Source organism: Eschrichtius robustus, chromosome 2 (assembly GCF_028021215.1).
Source record: "Eschrichtius robustus isolate mEscRob2 chromosome 2, mEscRob2.pri, whole genome shotgun sequence".
Lineage (NCBI taxonomy): Eukaryota > Metazoa > Chordata > Mammalia > Artiodactyla > Eschrichtiidae > Eschrichtius > Eschrichtius robustus.
In genome coordinates, this window is record NC_090825.1 from 29,595,572 (window position 1) to 29,617,957 (window position 22,386).

Sequence of the window (22,386 nt, forward strand, 5' to 3'; positions counted from 1 at the left end):
GGTGTATATTACATTGGCTTTTAAAATGCCTTTTTACTCAAAACTATTTACTCATGTAAAGTGGATAATCCACAACCCATTTAAAAGACTAATGGAAATACTTAAAAGATTAATATTGGGCTGGCCAAAAGGTTTGTTCGGTTTTTTCCATAAGATGGCTCTAGTAGCACTTAGTTGTCTTTAACATCATTTGAAACAATTTTGTTAGATTGTATGCGAGCTGTCATATTACCCTGCATTTAAAAAAGGACATCAAAATTGGTGAATTTTTCTGTAGCCATTTTTATATTGAAGATGGAAGAAAAAAAGCAACATTTTCGGCATATTATTAGGCTTTATTATTTCAAGAAAGGTAAAAACGCAACTGAAACGCCAAAAAACATTTGCATAGTGTATGGAGAAGGTGCTGTGACTGATCGAACGTGTCAAAAGTGTTTGCAAAGTTTCGTGCTGGAGATTTCTCACTGGACGATGCTCCACGGTCGGGTAGACCAGTTGAACGTGACAGCGATCAAATCGAGACATTAATTGAAAACAACGAATGTTATACGACGCGAGAGATAGCTGACATACTCAAAATATCCAAATCAAGTGTTGAAAAGCATTTGCACCAGCTTGGTTATGTTCATCGCTTTGACGTTTGGGTTCCACATAAGTTAAGTGAAAAAAAAATCTTCTAGACCCTATTTCCGTATGCAATTCTCTACAGAAATGTAATGAAAACTATTCCATTTTTAAAACAAATTGTGACAGGTGATGAAAAGTGGATACTGTACAATAATATGGAACAGAAGAGATCGTGGGGGAAACGAACCAACGACCACACCGAAGGCCGGTCTTCATCCAAAGAAGGTGATGTTGTGTATATGGTGGGATTGGAAGGGAGTCCTCTATGGTGAGCTCCTTCCAGAAAACCAAATGATTCATTCCAACAAGTACTGCTCCCAGTTAGACCAACTGAAAGCAGCACTCGAAAAGCATACAGAATTAGTCAACAGAAAACGTATAATCTTCCATCAGAATAACACAAGACTGCATGTCTCTTCGATGACCAGGCAAAAACTGTTACAGCTTGGCTGGGAAGTTCTGATTCACCTGCTGTATTCACCAGACATTGCACCTTCGGAATTCCATTTATTTCGGTCTTTACAAAAGTCTCTTAATGGAAAAAATTTCCATTCCTGGAAGACTGTAAAAGGCACCTGGAACAGTTCTTTGCTCAAAAAGATAAAAAGTTTTGGGAAGACAGAATTATGAAGTTGCCTGAAAATAGCAGAAGGTAGTGGAACAAAAGGATGAATACCTTGTTCAATAAAGTTCTTGGTGAAAATGAAAACTGTGTCTTTTATTTTTACTTAAAAACCGAAGGCACTTTTTGGCCAACCTAACAGAATGATTTTGTGAAGAATCATTTCATCAAGAAATGATGTTTTGGACTTCCCTGGTGGCACAGTGGTTAAGAATCCACCTGCCAATGCAGGGGACACGGGTTTGAGCCCTGGTCCGGGAAGATTCCACGTGCCGTGGAGCAACTAAGCCCGTGTGTCACAACTACTGAGCATAAGCTCTAGAGCCCGCAAGCCACAACTACTGAGCCCACGTGCCACAACTACTGAAGCCCGCACGCCTAGAGCCCATGCTCCGCAACAAGAGAAGCCACTGCAATGAGAAGCCCATGCACTGCAACTAAGACCCAATACAGCCAAAAATAAAATAAATTTTAAAAAAAAAGACATTAAAAAAAATGATGTTTTGAAGAAAAGATCTGAGGCAGGAGGAAATAGCTATGTAACAAAGCTTAATCACCAAAGGTATTTTAAATAGATTATTTTCTTGTGAAAGCCAAGAAGAACCAGTCTAGTATGGTGACAACCTGACAAATCATTCAAGCTCTCTTCAGTCGTTTAAAGAAAATAAGTGTAGGGAAGAAAAAAGTTGCAGTTGGGAGAGATACATTTAAAAAAATGGTTTGAGGGCTTCCCTGGTGGCGCAGCAGTTAAGAATCCGCCTGCCAATGCAGGGGACACAGGTTCGAGCCTTGGTCCGGGAAGATCCCACATGCCATGGAGCAGCTAAGCCCATGCGCCACAACTAATGAGCCTGCACTCTAGAGCCCACGAGCCACAACTACTGAAGCCTGCGCGCCTAGAGCCCGTGCTCCGCAACGAGAAGCCACCGCAATGAGAAGCCTGCGCATTGCAACGAAGAGAGCCCCCGCTCGCTGCAACTAGAGAAAGCCCGCGCGCAGCAACAAAGACCCAACGCAGCCAAAAGTAAATAAATTTTTTAAAAAATTTAAAAAATAAAAAATAAAATTAAAAAAAAACGGTTTGTAAAAACCTGTTTCTCAAATACTGTCCTACTTACTTCAACTATCCATACATCACCCCCCAACAAACACACACAGACTCCCTAACAATGTTGTTTCAGCAGAGTAAAACCATTATTTATTATCATAATAGGCAATTTCTTCTCTAGCTATGCCAGTTTCAAGTATTCATTGGGAGAAGGTACAAATCAGAACTCATAATCCCTACTCCCAGTGAACTCACAATCTACTGGTATAAAAAGCTGTGTACTGTTCAGATAGATCTCTTCAACAGTCTTTTCAGGATCCCAAGTTTTGAAAAATTTTTTTCACTGTCGATGTTTGATTTTTTAAAACGGGAGAACAAAATTATTTATAATCCATGCCTTTGCTATCCTATAAAATATTCAAATTAACACCTAAAACATTCTTTTCTATTTTTTCCTTTTAGCTCCTCCTTGGTTAGTCAGTAATTTTCCAAAAATTTTATCATAAAATAAAGCCCATACACTTAAAAAAAATACTCTTTATACCTTCCTTCATGTAGAAAACTTATATAAGCCTTCTTATTGACTTACAGTACACTAATCCTTCATGGTTATTTTTAATGTTAACAAGAATAAACTACATTTGAAATAATTCCTCTTTCTAGTTCAGCAGTTCATGTAATATGATTTGATTTACTAGGGCCATGAATATAAATACATACAGAGCATCAAAAATATTAACTCAAAATTATCTGGAGTCTACATTTACCATGAAGCACTGTGTCACATTAGCAGGGAATGAAGTCAAAGCGCACAGAATAATACATAGCAGTGGGGAAAAAACTCTTGAAACATAACATTTTGGGGAAATCTGGTTTTCAAATAATGACCCATAAGAGCTAAAGAAATGAACTAAAAAAGAAAAGATGACAATGGTTTAATTTTATTCACATGTAGTTGCCATGAAAAGGTTAACTCATTCATAAAAACATTTTTGCTATTCAAACATCCTTTGCCTCTCATCATCTCTTACAAATAAATCCCCACCACAGAGCAGAAATGTTAGAAGTTATATCACAAATGAAGCACATTATTTTTAAAACCTTTAAAACATGGCTTATGAACAATTTTACATAGCAGGTTACCTATTAATATGTTACATATTAAACAGATCTCTGGTACCATTTTGGACAATCAGATTTCCTTGATATTAAAGATGGAGTTGGCATTTTTGTCAAAAAGGTATTTTAAACCTGTTAGGGAGTTTCTATAGTGTGGAATTTCACTTCTTTCTAAAGTGGCATCTTAAGTATATCATTTTTAAATCAAACAAGAAATTAGATCCATCTCTGGGAAAACACCAATTTTTATTGTATGCATCACGTAAACTCCTTGCTATTAGTGTCTATGCAGGTACTCTTAACTAAGGAAAAAAAACCAGATTCTTGTTCTGGATATACAACAAAACTTAGATTATCTTTGTATAGTAACATTTATATAAAAATTTTGACAAGAACATGATAATTGTTGCCAGAACTAAGAGCACTCAATTTGATTATAATACATCCTAGCTTTCACAGAATTTACTTCTGAGCTCACTAGACTCAAGTTCTATACGATAGAGTCTGTTTACTTTACCAATGTATATCTAGCACCTGACACAGTACATGGCACAGAGTGGCTATTCAATAAATATTTCAGTGATTGAAGAAAAGCTTTTAACAGCAAGTGAAAAAAAAAAAATACAACTTTGAATAACTGGAATGAGAATACCAATTGTCTCATGATGCAGCAAGAGGTACTTTCTGTGATAATTCTAGGATTACTTATAAGTAGATCAGGAATTAGGTAAAGAAACTGTCTTAACGGGAAAAAAAGAAAAGCCATAACATTTTATCCTCCAAAGCTAATGTGTAAAACTTGGAATATGAGCTAGGTGAAAACTACCATGATAATAAGTAAGGCAATTCCAAAACTAAAGTGTTTTGCATATTTATTAAATAATCCATTTTCTTTCTGACAATACTCCTACACTAGATGAAAATATTTTTTAAACGGTTCTACCAAACTCCTAATAGAATATGTCTAATTAGTTCATCCTTTTACTCTTTGAATCCATGTTAGATAGTTGTAAATAAGGAAGAACTTTATTAGACACTCAAATCATTAAAAAAAAAATTACCTAAGACCTAAAATAGTTATTGGATAATTAATACATTTGAAACGGTGTCATGATTTTGTCCAGATATATTTCACCCAGCACTGTCAAAATTAACCTGACAGTCAATTAAATGAAAACATCTATAAATAATTTCAAAAATGATTGTTTGAATTTTTTAAATCAATAGTCATAACAATATCATTGTGTTCTGAAATTAGAAAACTCTTAGCATATAAAAAACATTTACCTACTTCAATTAGGTCAATGTCAGGATTTATCAAAATTCTCCATCATCAAATCTTTTAAAAAATCTTGACTTTTAGGTACTATAAAAAAACACTAATCAAATGAGATGTGTTTGGTCTGACCAATTACACAAAGTCAGGAGGAAAAGGAAGGAAAAAAAGCTTGTACAGTTAAATTCCAAATCCTAAACATTTAATCTTTTATTGGAGCCTACCTCTCTAAATTTAAAGATATCAGCACTCTTGGAAACCAATTGTAAGCACTACAGAAATTTCACTGGTATGAATTCTAATCAATTTAGTCCATCCATTTTCTTACACAGTGAGTATCTTTTCCATCAGAATCCAACAGAAGAATAATACAAATCTCTTTCTTGATCACCTTTGAGCCCAAGGCCAACCAGTCTCAACAATAACCAAAAAATGTAGCCTTATGACTGGCAGTCTGTTTCCACAGTAAAACTATTTTTTCCAGTAATCAAATTGTCATCTGAGGAAATCCTTCACTGTTCTAGAAGGACAGTTCGAAGCTCATCTTCTTTATTGATCAACATTGAAGCAATTGCTCCGTCATTAAACTCAAAGGAAGTTCCTCCATCTACAACCATGCAGGCATCCCAACAACGAGAACGAACGCAAACCCTAAGCAGAAAGAAACATCTCATTAAATATTAACACTTTTCTTAATCCTAAATTACAGTTTCTTTAAAACACTTCATTTTCATCTAAATTGGCAGATAGATCATTTGGCCTTGATTTTAAACATCAAGTTGCTCTTTGGTATGAGAGAATTAGTGACTATGTGAATATGTGGGTACATTATCAAAAAAATCTCAAAACTTAAATGTTCAGGAGAGCTCCATTCACCCAAACATTTATCAGTGAACAAGTTCAGATGGAATTCATAGGCTTTTGAATGTTGAGTTATTACAAGTATTTTAAGTAGTGAGCAAGAAGGTAACTATTTTCATGTAGAATTTTTATTTACGTACAACATATAGAAAAGGCACAAATTATTAGGGTACAGCTCAATGAACACACTTGCGTAATCAACACCCAAATTAGGAACTGTTACCCAGCTCCCCAGAAGCTCCCTCACTGCTCTTACTCCCATCTCCCAGTCTCTACCCACAGCACCCCCTTCCCAAGCATATCCACTATCCTAATTTCAATCACCATAGTAGTAATAGTTTTGTCTATTCTTGAACTTTATATAAATGGAAGAACACAATAGGTATGCCTGTGTCTGGCTTCTTTTGCTCAATAGCATGTTTGTGAAATCATCCATGTTATTACCTGTAGCAGCCGTGTGTTCATTTTCATTGCTGTCTGAAACTGAAAACACTTGCATTGTACAAAAATACCCAAATTTAAGTATCTCTTCTACTATTCATGGACATTTGGGTTTTTACCTATTGGGAATAGTGCTACTATGAATATTCTTCAGCATGTCTTTTGGTGCACACATTTCTTGTCAGTGTATACATTTCTGCTGGATATATATCTTGGAGCAGAGTTACTGGGTCACTGCATGCGCTATATTCAGCTTTGGTAGGTAACTGCCAAACAAGTTTCCAAACTATTCCTAATGGTAGTACATAAAAGTTCCACTTGCTTCACCTTATCAATACTGGTATTTTAGCTATTCTGGTGTGTGTGGTATCATATTATGTAGTTTTAATTTGTATTTCTCAGATGAATAATAAGGTCAAGGATATTTTTCCATATACTTATCAGCCATTTGGATATTCTCTTTTGTGAAATGCCTGTCCATGACTTTCAGCCATTTTTCTACTGGGGTGCCTGTCTTTTTCTTATTGACTTGTAGGAATTTTTAAAATATATTCTGGATATGAGTCCATTGCTAGACTATCTCACTCTGTGGCTTGCCTTTTTATTTTCTTAATGGTGTCTTGATTAACAAAAGTTCTTAACTCTAATGTAGTTCAATTTATCAATCTTGTTGCTAAGAAATATTTTCCAACCACCAAAGTCATAAAGCTATTCTCCTACTTATATGAGCAAACATTTAAATGAATCTTTATAGTTTCACCCAAACTGCGTATAGATTCGTTGATTAATCAAAATTAACTCTCAAATGATAAAGTCATTTTTAAGTATGATGAGTTTCCTTTTTTGTGTCTTTCCTGGAAAAATTCAGTTGTGTATTTTCAAAAGACTATATGCACACTATAAGCAGCGATTTGTAATTAAACTGTTCTTTGCTTGCCATGATATAGATGACAGATTTTCAGAATTATAGTAGGTTTTCTTGTTAGTTTGGAAAATTGGGCAACCTTTACAAAATAAGAAATTACAAACATTTCTGTATATCCTCTTCCCCTCAAAAAAGAATCCAAGGCAAATTTAATAAATGTGGGGATGGGGGGGATTCACTTTTAGGGAAAAGCTGAAAGCAATGAATCCTACTCTAAAGTTATATTGCTGTACAGGTTAGACTTTGTAATGAATGCATGTCCTGCTTTTATGCCACAGCATATGAAAAAAAAAGTTGCTTTCCAGTCAGTTTCTTTTGACGTGATTATATGATCTTACTGTGTCTTACTAGAGTAAACAAACAAACAAGCCCACATCACCCAATTAAATAACTATGCTCTCCTTTCTATTAACTTAAATTTTAGTTTCTCTAAAATGGAACCCTAAGTTTTAGACAAAATATTACTGTAGCCAGGTTAGCATGACACCTCTTTAGTTCTGCAGGTTCTACTTTCCCTGCTAGATTAAGTTTGAAGGAGTGAATTTAATGAAATTGAACACTTTTAAAGCCAACTGTGCTTTATAATTACAAGGGAGGAAAACAGCCACAAGACAACTCTGGAAGCTTACTTTGAGGTGAAACAACGCTGACGACTGCTTGAAAAAACTCTGTTTGCTATTGGTTCTCGAATACTGAAAAGTATTTTTGGTTCTTCTGGACTGTAGAGCAGCGATTCATTATATTCATTTGTTACTATAAAGGAAAAAAAACAAATATTAGCACATTCGATGGAAAGACAGTCACTTCTGAGAAGTGCAAAATGAAAATGGATGCCATCCCCAATTTACAAGCACAGTTCTATTCCAAAGGTCTGGTGGGCAGCAAGTTTCTTGGAACTCACAACACGTTCCATTAAAAAAAAACCAACAAAACAACGCTTATAAATGAGGACTGTGTTCCAAGACCCGCCCCAGACGCCTGCATGACCCATAATATAGCGGAAATCGGTGCATTGGGCGGGCTTGGGGGGACCTGTAAAGCTAGTAATCAAACAAAAAAAAGAGAAACTAGTTTGAGGCACTCGAAAATGCACCTTAAGTTGCCATAATCTCTTGCTAATAAGTTCCTTTCCAAAATACCACGCCAAAGAGTTCATAAGTATAAGTTAATAGTTTTGATACAAAATTCAGTCTCAAACAATGGCAGGCAATATGCTTTCTCTAATGAAACTGCTATTACTCAAGATATTTCTAGAAGTCTTTTGGATCTGCTTTCTCTCTAACCAAGAGGCACACAAGAGTTGGCATGCAGAGCACAAACTGGTTAAAAACAACTGTACAAAGAAACTGGGCTTGAAAGAACATTTAGTTGAGCACCGCATTAAAAGACATTGCAAGACTATTAGATAATCTACCTTATATACCAAAATTTCATTTGAATTAAATGAAGTGTCTGTAACAGTGACTGCACCATTGGCGTTCACTATTGCTTCTGAAGATAGTCAAATCTTCAAAGGAATAATATTCATTCAGTAAAGCAGTATGTTTATTAAAAGAAAAATCAATCACTGTATTTTATATATACCCTTAATTTGTATACCTGATATAAATTTCAGTTGTTTTATACACATTATGTTTTAAGTTAAATTATATAATGAAGAACCAATTACTATAAATGCCTAACTTTCCTTTCTTTGATGCAGATTTAACACTAATTCTAGCTCAAAGCCATGATTAAAATAATCTTTTAGGTCTCAAATTGAGAAAGGGAGAAAACAGTCCATTTTAGAGAGCTGAAAGTAACCGCAAGAGATTTAGTCCTGTTTACAAACTATATTTTAAAGACAAACTATCTCCCCAACAAAGAAAGTCTTATGAGAATCCAAAATATATAAATAAAATGAACTCACACTGTTAATATATTCTATCATGTATCGCTAAATCATTTTAAAAGCGACCAGTAAGAACATGTCTGTTCTGATAACTCTCAAATTCAAATGTTTATGGATGACAGCTGCAGCACAGGTAAACAGATGCAACTATAAACAAGTTTGGATTTTTTGTTGTTTTTTAAAAATAATTTACCTTGAAATCTTAGGATACTCTTCAATTAAAGAGACAGCACGATTTAGCTTTAGTTTGAGGTCCATACTTTTGAAAATGATCCTAGCAGATGAGTAGACTTTAGTGTGTTAAAATTTCATATGCAAATCAAATGATTGTGGTTTTCAGTTTACGAATTTAAATATTTAAAAAAAAAAATTTAACAAATAAATTTGAAAAATTCTTATGCCCCAGCAATCTACATTCACTCTCTCATTCCACAGTTGAGGAAGCAGAGGAGCAAAGAAAGTCTTGCCCATCGTTTCACAGTGAGTGGTTGGTCTGGGATTGGAACCTAGGTCTTCAAATTCGCTGATCAGTATCCTTTCTCCAACTGTGCTGGTTCTCTTAAAGGAACCCTGAAATAACTGGGCAGGAATATATAGGAGAAGGTTAAAGAGAACATTTTAGTGAACGTGAAGGTAAGCAATCAGAGCTCAGTGAATTCCTTCTCATTTAGAGGATATTAATGGCACACTGTGTTTAGGTGTGCATTTCCTAATTTCCAGATGTGTATTTTCCTACATTTTCCTATCCCCCAGGACATGTTTGCAGTCACACTGTTTTGACACAGAGGTTACATTTCCATGGTTGACAAAAATCATAATATAAAATTCCAGCTTTAAACTTTTTATTGTTTAAAATACATTTTAAGGGGTATATATTAAGAGCATGTTTGAGTCAAAAAAGTACTACGCTTTGCTTAATTAGACAAGTACACTTCACAATAACATCCTCAAAATATGAACAGAACTTAACTGAAAGTGTTAGTGGTTATGATCATTGGTCACTGACCTTTCTCTACAAATTCTCTGTTCAATGGAAGACTTAAATTTCCTTGTCGTTTTGCTATTGAAAAAGGAAAGGGGGAAATATCTTGATTAAATAAAATATTTTATAATGTACAATACAGCTAACATACAATGAAATATATTTAGCATATTATAATAGTAACATATAAGAGCTATTTGGTACTCACCAATATTTAGAACATCTTCCACAGCCTGAGGTGTAACCCTGTTAATATTGAATGACCTAGAAACAAACACCATATACATCTTTTCTTATTTTAGTTCTAAAAACATATGAAAAATGAAAAAGGAATAATCTACTTAATGTACAGAGAACTCTTAGAAATTATCAGGGGAAAAAAAAAAAAATGACCAAAAGACAAGAGCCACCTTATACAGTTTTAAAAAGTGGGCAAAGTATATGGGCAAATAGTTCATGGGTCTATATGAAAAAAATGTTCAATCTTACTCATACTTGAGGAAATACAAATTAAAACAAGATTTTTCTCAGATTTTAAAGATTAAAAACTGACAATGTATTGACATGGGTATGGGAAAAGAAGTATTCTCATATACTAATGGAATTATAGAAATTGCAATTGGAGGGCAATTCTGCTCTATTAAGATTTCAAATGAACATATTCTTCAATCTAGTAGTTTATCCTAAAATATATTTGTACATATAATACACAAAGACAAATACAAGGATATTTACTGAAGCACTGTTTATAATAGCAAAACAACTGGGAAGCACATAATAGCAAAACCATAGGAAGCTGGGTAAATGAATTATATTATAGCCACTCAGTAGAATACTATGTAGATATTAAAAAGGCTAAAATACAACTATATGTACTGATAATGGAAAGATAACAATATGTTAAGTTAAAAAATCAAAAGCATTATATGGTATGTATGTGTGCATATATATATAAAACTTACCTGTTTTACTTATATTAAAAAAATATATGCATATACAGAGTGGTTATATCTGGAGATTAGTACTAGAGATATGAAATGAAAGAGACTAACTTTTTGTTGTATACTCTTTGTATTATTTCACATATTTTAAAATGTGTATTTCTTCAAATTATAAAATAGTTTCTGAAGATGAGAAATCTTTTACTAGCAAGATGCCTTGCTTAACCACTTAGGAACAAACGTTAACACAAACATGAATAACTTTTTTTAAAATTAATTAATTAATTAATTAATTTTTGGCTGCGTTGGGTCTTCGTTGCTGCGCGTGGGCTTTCTCTAGTTGCGGCCAGCTGGGCTACTCTTCACTGCGGTGCGCAGGCTTCTCATTGGGGTGGCTTGTCTTTGTTGAGAAGCACGGGCTCTACGTGCACAGGCTTCAGTAGTTGTGGCACACAGGCTCAGTAGTTGTGGCTCGTGGGCTCTAGAGCGCAGGCTCAGTAGTTGTGGCGCACAGGCTTAGTTATTGTGCGTCATGTGGGATCTTCCCGGACTAGGGCTCAAACCCGTGTCCCCTGCACTGGAGGCAGATTCTTAACCACTGCGCCACCAGGGAAGTCCCTGAATAACTTTTAAAAGAAGCTCTGTGCTGCGGTCTAAAAAGATGGTTAAGGAAACGTTTAAAAAAAAAAAAACTCTTCCAGGTAATTTGGAATTCTCCTGCCTCTAACTCTTCTCACTCTTCTCAGTAGATAATCCACGTGAACAGGAACAACGTTGCATAGTCACACAACTCCAGACCTAATTCAGTGGCTCTTAACATTTTTGAGGAGGAGGAATAAGAGATACTCCGTATACCCTCTAATCCAGTAGCCTCCACATTTTGAGAAATATGAAAACATTTTGGACATTCTCTAAAGAAAAATGCAGATACACAAATTTTTACATTAAAAAATTGGGGTCATTCACAGACCATACCCCTATGCTAAAAAAATCTAAAATCTAGCCCTTGCCTTTCCTATTTTTCACCATTATCTGCCCTCCAATTTCACATTCCAAACACCCCAGGCTCATTCTCGCCTCTGTACCTTTGCTCATACTTACTATGTGGTATAAAGCAAAATACTTTGAGTGTTCTGACTTTCTTATTGTTTAGTATGAGGTTCACAAAACCTATCTCATTCGCATTACTGTCACACACTACAAGACATAAGGCCCTTAGGGCACTACCTGGCTCACAGCAAGAACTCAACACTGAATGAAAATGTCAAATGCAAGGAATATGTATGAGTTATACTCTAATTCCTCTGAATATACCCATTACTGAAAGATACTGTTTCGGAATTATACTTTAAATTAAAAGTCACATAAAAATAAGCTCTTTATTAGGGTGCCACTGAATTAAAATATGTTTAGGGCAAAAGATATTAATGACTTATATCTCCTTATTGTAGATAAGACTTAGTTTAAGAGAAAAGAAGTCTTATAAGACATGCTCTAACATTCCTAGAACTATGACTTATTAGAGATACCACAAATCAACACAAACTAAGTTCTCTGAATTGGGGTTAAATTAAAACTAATTTCCTGTGGTTGTAATCTAAATCTCAGCCAATTCACTCTACCTTTAGGAGTGGTTTACATTCTATATCAAAGACAAACTATGCGCCAAAGCAGGTGTTAGCTAGCACACAACAACTTTTTCTTAGATCTACAACCTTGACCCTTCTAAGAGTTCTGATTTGAAACCGGACATAACTTCTACTAAAGACAACCAAACTGAAAGACAAGGAGTCTCATATCTTCCTCAGCTAGTAAAACTTTCTCTTAAGAACACCTCCTCACCCTTAATTAAGTCTGCGAGGACAGAATGTATGGAGGAGGAGGACTGGCAACAGTCTTAAGAACTCATGGAAACATAAATAATCCCGCTCTGTGGTACTTCTCCTGGTGTGTGCTACAGATCACATTCCACACTGGGAAGAGGACCGAGATGAGAATGCAACAATGCAGAGACACTTGCTATGCAACATAACCATTACATCCTATGTCTTGTGCAAGAATTTTTGGAAATGCAAAGATGGGATAGCTAATCCCTGAACTCTCTTCCCCCCCCCGACCCCAGACACATGATTAGGCTATATTTCCCACCCCCTCTTGCCACATAGCATGTAACTAAGCTCTAGCTAAAGGAACAAGAGTGGCTATCATGGGCAACACTTCTAAGCATGTCTCACAACCTCCCACAGGGGACCGTCCATGCTTTTCCTCCTTCTGTGGCTCATGAGGTCTACAGCTTATAGTTAAGTCCAGAATTTAGATCCTGCCTCCACCATTTATTAGCCACATGGCTTTGGGCAAGTGAGCCAACTTCTGAGACTTTTTAAACTCTATTAATGAAAATAAAATCACTTAATTCCAGAGTATTTTTGAGAATTTAAATAAGACAATATACTTACTTGGGACAAAGAAAGTGCTCAAAGATGGTACTGCAGTAAGTTGAAATTATTAACATATAGAACATATAACTTTCCCTCAGTCCCTCTGGCCCCTAGGCTTCTCTTTTCTCCCCCTACTTTCTGAAGAGAAAAAGGATCAAAAGATACATGGGAAATGCAATCGTAACGAAAGAATTATCAGTTATAACAGGGAGGAGAGTAGAACATGTTAGAAGCAAGTAAGCTACATAGGGCTGAGTAGAGAAGAAAAGAGACTGAGTTAACCAAGGTGGCAGGGACAGGATATAGTTAGAGAGACAGAGAGAGTTGGTTCTATACTAGAGCACAGGAGACAAAGCAGACTTTAATAAGCAACACAGAGAAGACTGAAATTCTAGTCTCAGCCATACTTACTTAAATGCAACATCAACACAGGACTCAATTATAAAGTGTGTGGTAGGGGAAATAGAACTCAATTTTAAAGCATCCAAACTTAAAGTCAGTTTGATAAGCACTGTTTTAGCTGTATTTGTGAGCATGTAGTCATTTATTCAAAAAGTATTTAAGTGACTTTGTATTAAGCACTGTGCTATGCACACAAAAAATTAAGCAGGAAAAAAAAACACTAGTCACTACCCCATGTGCCTCAAGTTGCTCAAACTAACTGGGTATGAGCTTATCAGAAACTAATAATGTGCTAAGTGCTATAACAGTGCGATGAGGAAAAAGTGCTGGGTAAGGGCAAAAAAGGGGATCAATTAATTAGGCTTATGAAAGGAACTAGGTCTTAAGTAAAGGTTTCCTACAGAAGATGACATTTGAAGATTGGAATTTTCAGCCAGTGGATGGAAAGGGGAGAGTGTTCAGGCATTCAATGCAGGAAGAAGCTGCATTGAGCAAAAACAAAAAGCCCAGAGAGAACATGGCTTGTGCTAAGAATTGCAAGTAGCTTGCAGTGTCTCCAGTGTGATGGGTTAGGGTCAGGCAGGAGTAGGCTGGCAAGCAGGTCATACTTAAAGGGCCTTATATGACAGTCTGAGCAATGTGAACATAGGAGTCAATGAAAGTTTTAAAGCACAGAAGGAAATAGTGAGATATACCTACATTTTAGAAATATTACTCTGTGGTAGTAGTATGAATGACAGCCTGAAGAATAAAGTGTGAGACACAAAGAATATTCACTGAAAAGATGGGGCCCTATACCAAAGAAATAGCAATAGAAACTAAAAAAGGGGGCTAGAGCTTCTGAATTATATCTGACAGGATTTAAAGACTGGTAAATGCATAGGGGAGAAAAGGGAGACTCAAAGATAAGAACAAGGTTTTAAGGAATAATGTGCTCTCCTGAGAATATGAAGTCGAGGTTAAGGGTGATACTATTAAGCAAGACAGGGAACACGGGGAGAACAACTGAAGACAATAAATTCAGTTTTAAATGTGTTGAATTTGAAATGTTATTAACATCCTATATAGTAGGTAAGTTTACAATATGAGTTTATACTCAAGAGAAGACAGCTACAGATAAAGGTCTGGGAGGCATGTGCATGTGTGTACTAAGAAGTAGAAGAGACTTCCCAGAGAGAGGTCACAGGGTAAACAAGTTGCAGGATGTCCCAGGTTATCTCCAGTTAGGTCTTGAATGCACAAACCTCCAGCGTATTTTTTGGTACTGTACTTTGTTTTCATTTCTTTACTATTACTTAAAATATTCATTTTTAAAAATATATAGTCCCTAAAAACATTTCTCATTTTCTTTTTTCTCTTTACAAACCTAGTATGGGAAGCTAAAAAATGACCAGATCCAGGCTGCACTATAATCTAAGAAGTCAAAGCTGGACTCCTGGACCCAATCAATGAGTGTAGCATAAACTGAGCCAACCGATATAATAACACCAAGCTAGCTACCTCTTGTGTATTAGAGGCCTTAGATACACCGATACGAGATAGCAACTAAATTACAATACTTAAAGTATTTCACAAAAGTTGATAAGCAACATCCCAAGTTACTCACCAGGCCTTTGATCCTGTTCCAGTACACAAATTGAGCCCTGAACTCTTCTGTTTTTCCCACGGACCGTCATCAACTGAAATCTCGTAGTAGGAAGCCCTGTGAATTGAGAATATAAAAGTGGATTGGCTGAACTTATGTCTCATGGTAAATGAGATAAACATAGTCTTTCAGCGCTGATGAAATCTAAGTAGGCCAGCTTGACTCAGACATACCTGACTTAGTCGGCACACACATCATGATGCTAATTTCAATACTAATTAAGTGAAAAAGTTTTTTAAATATCTGCATGTCTGCATCCCTCTCTGATCTATATGCGCCTCCTTTCTATCAATACTTTAACATTTCAAACAGGAGCTTCTTGTAAAGTTTTACCTAGCATTGCTGCTATTGCTTTTATGGAAACATACAGAACCTTATTTCAGAATTCAAAAAGAAAATACCATTCCTAGGGGAGTTTCATTCTTGGTAGCTAGTCCTTGATACATCTAAGTCTGCATCTAATCCTTCAAGTTACCAATAGTTTCTGCTAAACTCTTGTTTCTTAAGTTACATACTAATGTGCCTTTTGAATTGCTAGTAAGCTAGCAGAGATAATGAAGTTGTAAAGAAAAATCTCAACCAGTCCTGGATCACTGGACGAAACTAGGGAACAAGAACTGTAAATTTTTTAAAGATTTATATTTCTTATTTAATAAATATGGAATTAACTGAGTCTTCTCACACCAGCAATAATGACACTATTCTTTAACTGCATGAATGTATAAATGATTTGCAACTATTCAAAGAGCTTTTGAAACACGTAAAAGCCTATTTTGTGAACTATATCTTAAAATAATGATGTCACTGGTCAACAATGGGTTACTTTTCTCCAGCAAATAAAAAAGTTAAAATAAACCCTTAACAAAATACAACTTTTCAAAATAATGACAATTATTAGACATGCCTGCAAATACTAACATTCAGTGGATAATTTATCTCTTATTCTAACCCTTTCATTTTCTCCTGCCAAGCTCTTGGTTTGTGAACGTTTTACATGATATAACTCCATGTCATTTTTTCTCTAAAGTCAGCATTCTCTACAAAAATAAAAGATAGCAAGCCTAATATTCACATTTAATCTATTTCATAGCTTTGTTATATCTTCCTAGAAAATTAGGAATTTTAGGTACATTAGGAGCCTATTATACACAGACAAGCCATCTGAATCCATAGGAATGGCTGCTATTATGCCAGAATCACATAGAACCAGAGATTATAGGTAAGTGGGGATAGAAGAGAAGCAGAGGTGAAGAGAAAGGAAAGTATAGTCAGGTGAGAGACGTTGAGCCCAAAACAATGAACAAATTTAGTGTCATTCCCACATGCAGGTTTATCAGGATTAGTCAACTCATAGAATTTTGGCTTCAGGGAGATTATTTTTTTAAGGCAGCAATAAAACTCACAGTCCCTTTAGAGTGGGTATACTTCTTCTTAAATTGTCCACTGCTACAGCCCAAGAATAAGACATTCTAGGTTAGAACAAATAGGAGAAAAGAAAAAAAATTGGGCTTTTAAAATGTTCTTAAGTCTAAGAACATTAAAAATGAGGCAGGAATAATATTGCTGCACTTCATATTTTCCAAGCAAAGCACTTCAGTTTTCAGGAAGACCACAGTTCTACTGTATACACTGAAGAAGAGCACAGGCTTACCCTGACTCTGTTATTTATTAATTGTGTGATTTGGGGCAATTTACTTCACTTCTCTGAGCCACAGACTTCCCTATAAAATGGAGATAATGATAACATTTGGCAGGACTCAATATTTATTCATTCCATAAACATTATTAAGTGCCTAATATGTTTTAATAAGCACTGTGTTGGTACTGGGGATTTAATGGCAAACATAATAGACACGATCTTCTTGACCTTCATATTCTAGTAAGTAGGTCAGAAATTTTAAAGTAAATAATAATTACCAACTATTTAGAGTGCTGTTTTCTGCTTTAAGCAGTAAACAAGATACTATATAAGAAATAATACAAGATGACCTTGAGATAGCACTGCCAGTGGGAAGGCGTGTACAGGCAGGGGCAGTTCAAAAAATTGGCAATACTTCACAAGTTTTCATGACAACTCAATACAGGATCTGGAATCAGAAATTCTGGGTTTACATGATGGTTCTGATGCTAATTAACTAAATATATGACCTTGGGCAAGTTATTTGAATTCTCCAAATCTCAATTTTTCACTGATAAATACAACTGCTTTTCTCACAGAGTTGCTATGAGCATACATGTGACAACTTATACAGCATGCACAGTGCCTGACACATAGCAGGCATCCAATAAGTGTTCATTTCCTTTCTGCCTAAGGGTCTATGTCATAGAATCTTCAAAAATAAGTTCTAACATTTCCAGTAGTTAAATCTTTTTCAGTAGCATCAGAAGCCAACCCATTGCTGCCCTTATCTTAGTAAAGATATCAGGTGAGGCATCTAAGATCACAAAAAGAACAAGCATCAGACATCGGGGTAAACCAACCAAACCACAACCACCACAAAAAAATAAAAGCATTCAATCTAAAACCTCCTAATGGGACTTCACTGAATTTCCAAAAAATCTATCAATTGACCCCAATTTTCCTCCTTTTATAAGTTATTTTTTAGTAAGTACAAATCATAAAGCAACACTAGTAGAAGCTCTCAGAAGTTATGACCTTTAAAATAATACAAACAGAATAATGTAAGCCATTAAATGGCTTCCCTAGAATTAAGCATAAACTCACAAAACATCTTTACCTTTGTCATCTATTTATTTTAATGCAGACCTCCTCCAATCTCATTTTGAAGTTGTTGTTCTCTTCTGCCTCTTTAGCAATAATGACTAGATTATATCACTAATTAGAGTTACATTCTCTTCCTTCTCTCTTATGACACAAATGTATCCATTACTCATTTCCATGCTGTTTCAAACTTGATATGCTATACACAAAGTTTTTCCGTTGCTGCATAAGTCTTACTATATTAAATACATCTTTACATTTTACCATATTTTAAAGTTCTTTAAGTAATATATTTTTATTTGATTTCTTTGAAGAATACATTTTACTTTTAATAATTTTTAAATTATGTATTTTACTACCTTTATGTGAGATACCACTATCTTTACCTTATTCATCTTTATATCCCTAGTGGGTGCACAATGTATTTTATTGCATAAATTTAAAATTATATTAATCAAAATAATTACAACTCAAAAAGATCATTCAAATCATTCTGTTGAATCAAGGCTTTGTTCTCTTCAGTACTACCTACCTCAGTTAAGTTATTGGCTAAAATGTGGCTTTTTAAGCCAAATTTTTCTCATCATAATTAAACCTCCTATAAAAGGATATGACTTATAATAAAGAGAATTTCAGAATATATGAAACTCTCGGTAAACTAGGGAATCAATTACGTGACCTTCAAAGGGTCACATGGTTCTGGAAGCAGGAAAGTAGGATATAGATTCATCTCTATCTTCCACCCCTAATTCACTTACATCAACAAAAATGAGAAGGAAAGTTCTAACATACTACCAAGAGTTAAATTAACTTTATATTATGGCAGTCACTTTATAACTGGTAACTGGTGTCACACAAAAAAATTTTTGCAAAAAAATTCTACTGACAATTTAAGCCTAAATTATATTCAACACTCACAAAATAGATTTTATCAGTAATAAAATACTGTATTTTTATATTCCTAGTAAAGAACTTCACTAACCTTAATTTTTGGTAATAATGGTTACAAATCTTAAGCTGTCAATACACTTGCTTTATGATGTTGCACTAAGAAGGATCAATATTACCTATGTAGTATACTTGCCAAAAATGCTTATTCTGAATCTTATCGTGCAGAGATGAAAAAAAAATCATACAAATCTAAAAAAAGGAATATTCTGCAAACCAATTGGCTTAGACCATTCAAAAATGTTAAAATCATAGATGACAAAACAGGGGTGGGGCTAAGAACTGTTCTTAATTAAATCTAAAGGGCCATGATAGCCAAATGTGTTCTCCTTAACTGCATCCTGGACCAAAACAAGCAAACAAATAAATCAGCATTAAAAAACATTAAGACAGTCAGTAGGGCAATTTTAATATGGACTGTCTATAAGATCAATGTTTTATATCAATTGCAAATGTATGCCTATATAGCATTCTCTTAAACATTTATAAAGCACCTATATGATAGATTAAAGGCTCTGAGAAATACTGCAGTAAAGAAATCTGAATAACTTTGTTTAACCTAGGGTTTCACAAATTTTTTGGTAATAACACCTTCTTTCCTCTTAACATGTATTAACATGTACAAAGGTTTGGAAATATTTCATTAAATAATTCATTTCTCTTACTTATACAGTATTTTAATCATTCACAAATCTTAGGTTGTAGAAATAAATAGCTTAAAAATTACTAAAATATTAAATTTCAAACTCAAGATCACAGGTTTAAAAGTACCTGGATGATAGACTCTCTCCAATGAAGACTTCATTTAGCGCTCTCACTGGCAAAAGCTGGGGTCCAGAAGCCTCAAACCCTGAAGGTAATGGAAAAAAAATCCAAGACAGCTCCTTAAACTTTAGAAATTTTATCATATAAATTTTATAAAACATTAATATATTCATATTTGTCTTAATAGTGTCTATACCTTAACATTATTAACATATAAATTCAATCATATTTAAAGTATTCATAATACAGACCCACAAAATCATCTAAACATTATGAAGCAATGAAGCCCCTGTCTCTCCAAAATAAACCTTAGGTCTTCTTGAAACAATTTTTCAAGAGTGATAAAATATATTCATCCATAGCATAAGATTCACGTGGTCACACTTGACTTAGTTTTACTCTGGAAGCTTCAGAAGTAGAAATGATCAAGTACTTCCAAAGGAGAGCCATTCTGGATTTAAGCAGCAAATTACATGAATGGCTCATATAGGAAACCAAATCAGTTATGTTAAAAATCAGATTATTTTTTCAAATAGAAAACCTCAAGAGTGATTTTTAGCAATGGCAGCACTGGAGGAACAGAGCCACATCTCCTTTTATGACTCCTAAAAAAATGTCATCTATTTTTTACTCTATAAGGTTGTATGCACAGCTTAAGTAATCTTCCTTGATGATTACTTAAACATCACTCCATCACGCAAAATCCTCCAAAGAATTCCCACTGCTTTCTGGATCAAACTTGTGATTGTCACCTTCAAATGGTCTCTCTTACTTTTTATCTTTTACCAGTCTCCAAATGGAAATGCCAGGCCCTTCCTCTCAATGTCACCAATAGCAGATTCACTGCACCCAAGTATCTCCTGCTGGGCAAGCACTATGGAACAAGTTCCCTTTTCTGTCTCCTCCACATTTTTTTCCTTAGTCAAAGCTTAAAAGTCCACCTCAGCTGTGGCAGCAGCTAGCCTCTAAGATGGTCCCCAGTGATTCCTGCCTCCTGGTATTCACATTCTTGTACAACCCTCCCTCTCACATCACACCAGGATTAGTCTATGTGACCAACATATGGCAGAAGTGACGGTACGTCACTTCTGTGCTTTGGTTAAAAAAGACACCCTGGCTTCTACCTTGGTCACTCGCTCTCAGATCACTTGCTCTGGGGGAAGATATTTCATAAGCAGTCCAATGGAGAAGCCAACGTAGTGAGGAACTGAAGCTAACAGCCATGTGACGAGTTGTGACGCATATCTTCCAGTACAGTCTTGTCTTCAGATACTGCTGTCCCGGCCAACAGCTTAACTGTCACCTCCTGAGAGACCCTAAACTCAAACTAACAAGCTAAGCCACTCTTGGATTCTTGACCTTCACAATCTCTGTGAAATCATAAATATTTTGTTTTAAGATGCTCAATTCTGGGGTAATTTGTTACGTTTTAAGATTCTATGTTTCGGGGTAATGTGTATAGATATCTAATACACATTAGACACTTAATACACTAATAAAACTTTCCACCACTGTCACCAACACAACCACCAATCTATTATTCTCCTCTGACTTGTAGCCTATTTGTTTATATTTATTGAATGTTAATTACATGTACCTCATATCTTTTGGATTATAACTGCCTAAAGTGGCCCAACTATTCTTTCAATTATAAGCTGTTGTTACAATATCAAGGAACCTTTGAAAACTTATTTGACTAAATTATGTAATGGGTTAACATTATCAGCTAAATCTCATTAATATAGTAGAAAGAACGTGACACAAAAAGGTATATAGAAAATTTGCTGTGTTTAATCAAATTTGATTGTACTTCAGACTGCAAAACCTAACTTTTGAAACTCTTAATTTGGTACTAGATAATATTCACATTTTCATATCTGACAAGTTTTACCAATGTAAAAAGTTAAAATTTATTGTTTAAATTATTTTTCTTTGCATAGGGTAAATCACTAATGGAATGTTTTACATCTCCCCACAGATTTTCTGCAAATGCTCAACTAACAGTAAGTACTCACTAAATATTACTAATAAATCTGAAATCTCACCATCAAACTGTAACCATATATTTTTATTTTATATGGTCTTGACTTTTTAATCTCTATACCCGTTTTTCCTCATCCTAATTTTCCTTTCTGTATTGCACTTTTATTATGTGTGCTTGCTGAATTTCACTTGAAATCTTTTATCAAAGAAGAGAAAACATAAAATTGCTTCGAGTCTCATTAATCATCTTAATTCTGCTTATATTTTCTTTCATGCTAATTGACTACCAAACAATATCTAATCATGAACTGTTCATTTACAACTTGCTTCAACAGGACATGATAAGATGGACTCAATACCAATTAACAATTTTCTATCCAAGAGAATGCATTACAAAATTAATTATTAATTTGTATTTTTAAGTATAGAATTGTTATACTAGTGACAGAGGCTGCAACCCTGTGCAATTCCCTCACACTGTCAGACTGTTAGACTATGTTTCCAGGTCTACTCGCATTGGGTATACCCATGGGACTAGTAATAGCCAATAGAATATGAGCAAAAGTAGTGAAAAGGCCTGGCTCCTAAAACTTCCCTAAGCATCCTCCATGCTCTCACTGTCTTCTTCTCCCCACAAGCTACAGAGGACCCAACAGAAGACTCAGAGGCCTTAGAAGATGGTAGGAGCCATTGTTCAGAGGTTGCCTGAACACCCCTTGGACAGTGAGCTGAGCTCTAAATAGACCTACA

At 35.0% G+C, this 22,386-nt stretch overlaps 1 protein-coding gene across 2 annotated transcripts in view; it reads right to left on the reverse strand.

Moving 5' to 3' along the window:
• Positions 1-4,721: 4,721 nt before the first annotated feature.
• NADK2 (NAD kinase 2, mitochondrial) overlaps positions 4,722-22,386 on the reverse strand; it is a 43,880-nt gene continuing 26,215 nt past the window's right edge. The window contains exons 7-13 of one of the 2 annotated variants that reach the window (XM_068532361.1): positions 19,660-19,738; positions 16,622-16,687; positions 15,180-15,275; positions 10,001-10,056; positions 9,817-9,870; positions 7,549-7,672; positions 4,722-5,343 (exon numbers count right to left, since the gene is read on the reverse strand). In XM_068532361.1, the coding sequence (XP_068388462.1) occupies positions 5,205-5,343; positions 7,549-7,672; positions 9,817-9,870; positions 10,001-10,056; positions 15,180-15,275; positions 16,622-16,687; positions 19,660-19,738 (614 nt within the window). In that variant the 3' untranslated portion in view covers positions 4,722-5,204. The remainder of the gene's footprint in view (positions 5,344-7,548; positions 7,673-9,816; positions 9,871-10,000; positions 10,057-15,179; positions 15,276-16,621; positions 16,688-19,659; positions 19,739-22,386) is intronic. The other variant, XM_068532363.1, reaches the window with a different exon arrangement.